General features: G+C 55.3%; 1 protein-coding gene across 3 annotated transcripts in view; it reads left to right on the top strand.

Annotated features, from left to right (window-relative positions):
* Positions 1–1,620: 1,620 nt before the first annotated feature.
* Ubash3b (ubiquitin associated and SH3 domain containing B) overlaps positions 1,621–4,821 on the top strand; it is a 153,181-nt gene continuing 149,980 nt past the window's right edge. For 2 of the 3 annotated variants that reach the window (XM_004636398.2, XM_023721121.1), the window contains exon 1: positions 1,621–2,028. In XM_004636398.2, the coding sequence (XP_004636455.1) occupies positions 1,901–2,028 (128 nt within the window). In that variant the 5' untranslated portion in view covers positions 1,621–1,900. The remainder of the gene's footprint in view (positions 2,029–4,821) is intronic. The other variant, XM_023721119.1, reaches the window with a different exon arrangement.

Genomic DNA, 4,821 nt, shown 5'->3' with positions numbered 1-4,821 from the left:
AGGGATCTCACTCAGAATTTTCACTCTAGATGTTTGGAAACAACTTGGAATTGTGGGTAATACCCAGCATGCTTTACAGAGCATATCCCAAGGAGGATAGTAAGCCAGGTGTGGATTTCCCAACTGCTCTTTCTTGTGTGCTCTGTGCCCTGGAAACACATCCTGCACGGTCTCCTCTGCTCTGTAAGCAGTGTGAACAGCCCCACCCAGGAAGTACGCACCATCCCTGCTCCTCTCCTCACAGCACACACAGGAGGGAACTATGCACAGCAGTGCTGAGGCTCCAGCTGTCTTATCTCCCCACTTCCAAAGACCACTGGATATTTTGTAGAAAACCAAGCTGGTGTGTGTGGGGAACTCAGGAACTGGAGCTGTATCCTTTCCCATGGCCAAACTCTAGAAGCCTTATAAAGCAATATCAAAACTCGACTCGAGGCTTGCTCTACCCAGGAGAAGCCCACAGGTGTAGTGCGCCATACTGACGAGACCCAGGTGTCGCCTGGAGAGAAGTAACTTCTCCAGGCTGTACTGTGAGGAAAAGCTCTCGCGCCTTTCCCAGCTCTGTGATCCTCCTGAGTGTTTTCTCATCTGTAAAACTGAGATAACAAAGACACAAACCCAAAGAGCACTGTAAAATTTCGGTTAATACGCCCATTTGCTTAGCACAATGATGGGTACCGGAAGCTCAGGTTGTATTATTAGTACCCACAAAAAGGCCGGCTGATAGGGTTCACGCCGCCTCTTTCCTTACACTCAGTAGGCGGTCCCTGACCGAAGACAGTGAGGTGTCCAGATGAAAAAAAGATGCGTCTTTTCTCAGCCTGATTCGGGTGCGCGGCAGCGGCGTGGAAGCTGGGACGTCCACTTTCTTGCAGGCAGTAGACCTTTTGTCCATCGTCTCACTTGTGGTCGTTGTGTAGGGGTGATCCAGTCTGTCTGTGAACCCACTTATTTATTCGAATTCATTTACTTATTCACTCATGAAAATCAGCCCATTGCATTTCCAACCCATTATAATTAAAGTATCCTTTCCCTGTTCCTGTCTCCCGTTTCCTTCCTAGCTTCTCCTCCTCCTCCCTTCCACCTCTGTACTCTTCTCTCTCAGTTTCCAGAACCATAGGTCCCCCTCTTTCCAGAAGTTTTTATCCACTTGCTAGCCAGGGCTATAGAGGGACAGAGTGGATCTTCCTTGTAGATTCTTGACCTCCACCAGTCTTAACAACCCTCTCGTTTTTGCCGGATCCCTTGGACGCAAAACCGTTTATTTGAGCCTTATGTTTGGCTTTGTGATCCATTAATATCATCCATCAGTGCATCCGATTCCCACTGTTAACCCCGTCAAGAATGGGGTTAAAAATGGGTTGTCTGGAGTCCCAAGACCAGCCTAGGCCGACGCGCAAGGAGAGGGCCGGGGCGATGAAGGGACTCTTGGGAACCCAAGCACACCCTCAGCCTTCCTGAGGCGCCCGCCTCAGGTTTGAACTCGGCCCCAGCCGCCTGGGACAGCTCTGTGTCTTTAAGAAAGGGGCGGACCCCGATTACAGGCACGGCAGGGCCAGCCCACAAGGCTCCTTTTCCTTTTGATCCATTCAAAAATTACTCATTGCAAATTCCCGGACTGCTCCGAGAACCCGAGGAAGGGCCGAAGGAGAAAGGGCTGCTGCGGGCGCGGCGCGGAGACTCCGGGGCCAGGCCAGTGGCGGCTGACGCGGAGGATCGCGCGGAAGCGGCCGGCGGGAGCTCGGGTGGCCTCACCAGGAAGCGCCGAAGTCCGGACCCGGGAAGCGCGGGGCGCCCGCTGTCCCCACCAAACCCGCGCCGCGAAGCGCCCCGGGCCCTGGGCGATGGCCGGGCGCTGAGCCGCCAAAGGACGGACGGACTGACGGCGCAGCCCCTCGGCATGGCCGCGCGCGAGGAGCTGTACAGCAAAGTCACCCCGCGGAGGAGCCGCCAGCAGCGCCCCGGCACGATCAAGCATGGCTCGGCGCTGGACGTGCTGCTCTCCATGGGGTTCCCCAGGGCCCGCGCGTGAGTGAACCCCGGCTTCGCCCCGGCTCGCCTCCCGTGTCTCGCTGCCTGCACCCCGCTGCTCGAGCCCCTCAGGGGCCCGAGGGGTGCGCTCGCCTGCGGCCGGGACTCCTCTCTGGGTGCGGGCGCAGGGCCGGGGCTTGCTTTGGGATCCTTTGCTAAAGTGGGGGGCAGCGGCCTGGGTTCGAGTCCCGAGTGGGGAGCCGCGCGCCCAGCGCTTGACCCGCGTGTGAAGCTAAGCGGTCCTCTCGCGCCGAGCCGGGGGAGGCGGGGTCGGCGGAGCCCGCGCACGCTTTCCCTCGGGACGCCGACTGCCTAAGGGTCCGCGGGGCCTGGGAGGGAGCGAGGGACTGCAGGGTAGGCCGGCGACCCCCTGCAGCGGCTTCGCGCTCCGGATGTGGCCCTCGGGCTGAGGCTCCTCTGGAGTCGGAGGCACCGGCACGGGGATGGGGTGGGAGCTGCTGCGGCTCACTGATCCGGAGGATGGAACCCGAGCAGCGATTCCTCTGGCGCCCTGGCTTCTCGTCAGTGGTGACGGCAAGAGCAGAAATCTGTGGGTGCCTGAAAGTACAGAGGGGGAGCTGTCGTCCTTCCTCCTCCTTTCTCCCAGAGGGTGGCCGAGGCTAGGGCCCAGAGCGCAGGTGGCTGTCGGGGCAGCCTGCTGGGCAGAGGCCTGGTAGCCAACAACGGTGGCGGCAGCCGAGTCTTCTGAAGGGCTGGCGCCCTGCCTAGGGGGAAGCCGGGCCGGGTGGCCGGCCCTTCTCTTCTGTTTAACCCCTAACGAGCAGATCTCCTCAGCGGTGGCACAAGGCCTGGCACCCTGGACAGTTCTGCTCCTTTGAGTAACATTGTCACCTGGGCAGGAACGCTTGGCAAACTTTGCTGAGAAAGCTCCTGTGGAGTAAATGAAACTCCTGTTTTCCTCTTTGCAGGTGCTAACGCTAGGTCTTCCTCCCAGACTTGGTGAATCTTGTTCATTCTTTACTTCCTAACGTGGCTAAACCTCTTCCTCAACGCAGACTCTTGAATTTATCATTCTCTCCAGTCTGCTGAAAAGGGTTAAGGCTGTGTGAGCCACGTCTGAGGAAAAGGCCACACAGTGGGCCAGGGGGAGGTTTCTGTTCCCCTCTGACTTCTGAGCATGAGAGTTGCTGTTCTGGGACACCAGAATTCCCGGAGATGTGGTGGCCTCCACTGGGGTGTGTCAGTGAGGATGATAGCGTGCATAGCTCTTAAGATCGTCAGACAGAGTGTTGGAAATGTTAGCATCATCCCAGGCATCTGCCTTTTCTGCAGAGAGGCTGGCGTTATGGGACTGCATTGGCTAAGTAGGGAAAGGCATCCTCCACCGAACTCCTTAGCCTTTCCTGTTTGCTGCTGAGTGGGCTTTAGGGAAAGATCTTGGCCTGCACGGCGTCCTGAGGCCTGCCTGGTGCAGGTCCTGCAGGTTAGCAGGGCAGGCCCACTTTGGCTCACTGCGTTCTTGCTGTCTCGTATGAAGAAGCCTTTAGGGAGCCCTTGCTGCTACTGTCCTCAGTCTTTCTTCTCACCTTATTCTACCTGCACGATTCTTCAGTAGTGGATTGAGCAATGAGGTTTAGACAGGTCTTTAACTTGCACAAGGTCGCAGTATGGGCAGTGAAGCTGGGATTGTGCCTGCATGGCCGGGCCTGGCATGTAAGGCCCCAATGTAATGATTGGATGTGGGGGAAACGCTCAGAGCAGATCCCAGCACAACCGCGCAGACACAAAGTGTCCGCTACTGTACTCCTTTCCTGTGGCTGCTATAAGAAAAAAACAAAACGTGGACAGCACATTGCTTAAGTCCATAGAAGTTTGTTCTCACACTTGTGGAGATCAGAAGTCTCCGAGTAGTATTATTGCTGGGCAGAAATGCAGGTGCAGCCAGGCCTTGCTCCCTCTGGAGGCTCTCGGGAGAATCCTTTCGTACTTGTAGTTTCTGGGAACTTTGGCTTGTGGCTACCCCGCCCCAATCTCTGCCTTATCATCATGTTGTCTCCTCTTAGTTCCTGCCCTGTCTCCCTCTGCATGCCTATAGAAGGATAGCTGCAGTACTTTATTATTATTATTATTTGTATTTAGTACGGGGTCTACTGGGTCTCACTACGTAGATTGGACTCATAGTGATCCTCTTGTTTTCAGCCTCCCAAGTGCTGGCTACCACGCCCAGTCTCAAAGGCCATCTCAGCGCACCCTGGGGGCAGGCATGGCTGCTGGGGGGATTGAACCCCAGCTGCTGCACTCTGCCTAAGCAGGTGCTTTAGTCCGCTGAGCTATCTGACTGTAGTACTTTATTTACTAATTTATCTGTGTTTTAATTTTTCTCCCTCCCTCCCTCCAAATTTAAATTATTTTTAAGCTCTTCATTTTTTGTTTTTTATTTTTAGTGGAACCAGGGATTGAACTCAGGCCCTACTTTTTCATTTTAATATTGCGGATTGAATTTAGGGCTTTCACTTTGAGCTGCTTCCCCAGCTCCCAACGCCACCACTACCACCACCACCCCTTTTTTCTTTTCTTTCCTTCCTCTTCTTCCTCCTTCTCTTCCTCCTCTTCCTTTTCCTCCTCCTCCTCCTCCTCTTCTTCTTCTCCTTCTTCTCCTTCTCCTTCTTCTCCTTCTTCTCCTTCTAGAAGGGTCTTGTTAGGTTGCCCAGGCTTGGCTTCCACATGCAGCCCTCCTGCCTCAGCCTCCCAGAGTGCCAGAATTATACACGTGCATCACACATGTGCATACCTGACTCTGACTGCCTTAGCATCTCTCTCTCTCTCTCT

The sequence above is a fragment of the Octodon degus genome, unplaced genomic scaffold, assembly GCF_000260255.1.
Source record: "Octodon degus isolate 3935 unplaced genomic scaffold, OctDeg1.0 scaffold00080, whole genome shotgun sequence".
Classification (NCBI taxonomy): domain Eukaryota; kingdom Metazoa; phylum Chordata; class Mammalia; order Rodentia; family Octodontidae; genus Octodon; species Octodon degus.
Note: the sequence above shows the minus strand (reverse complement) of the source record. Positions and strands in the feature narration are given on the sequence as shown.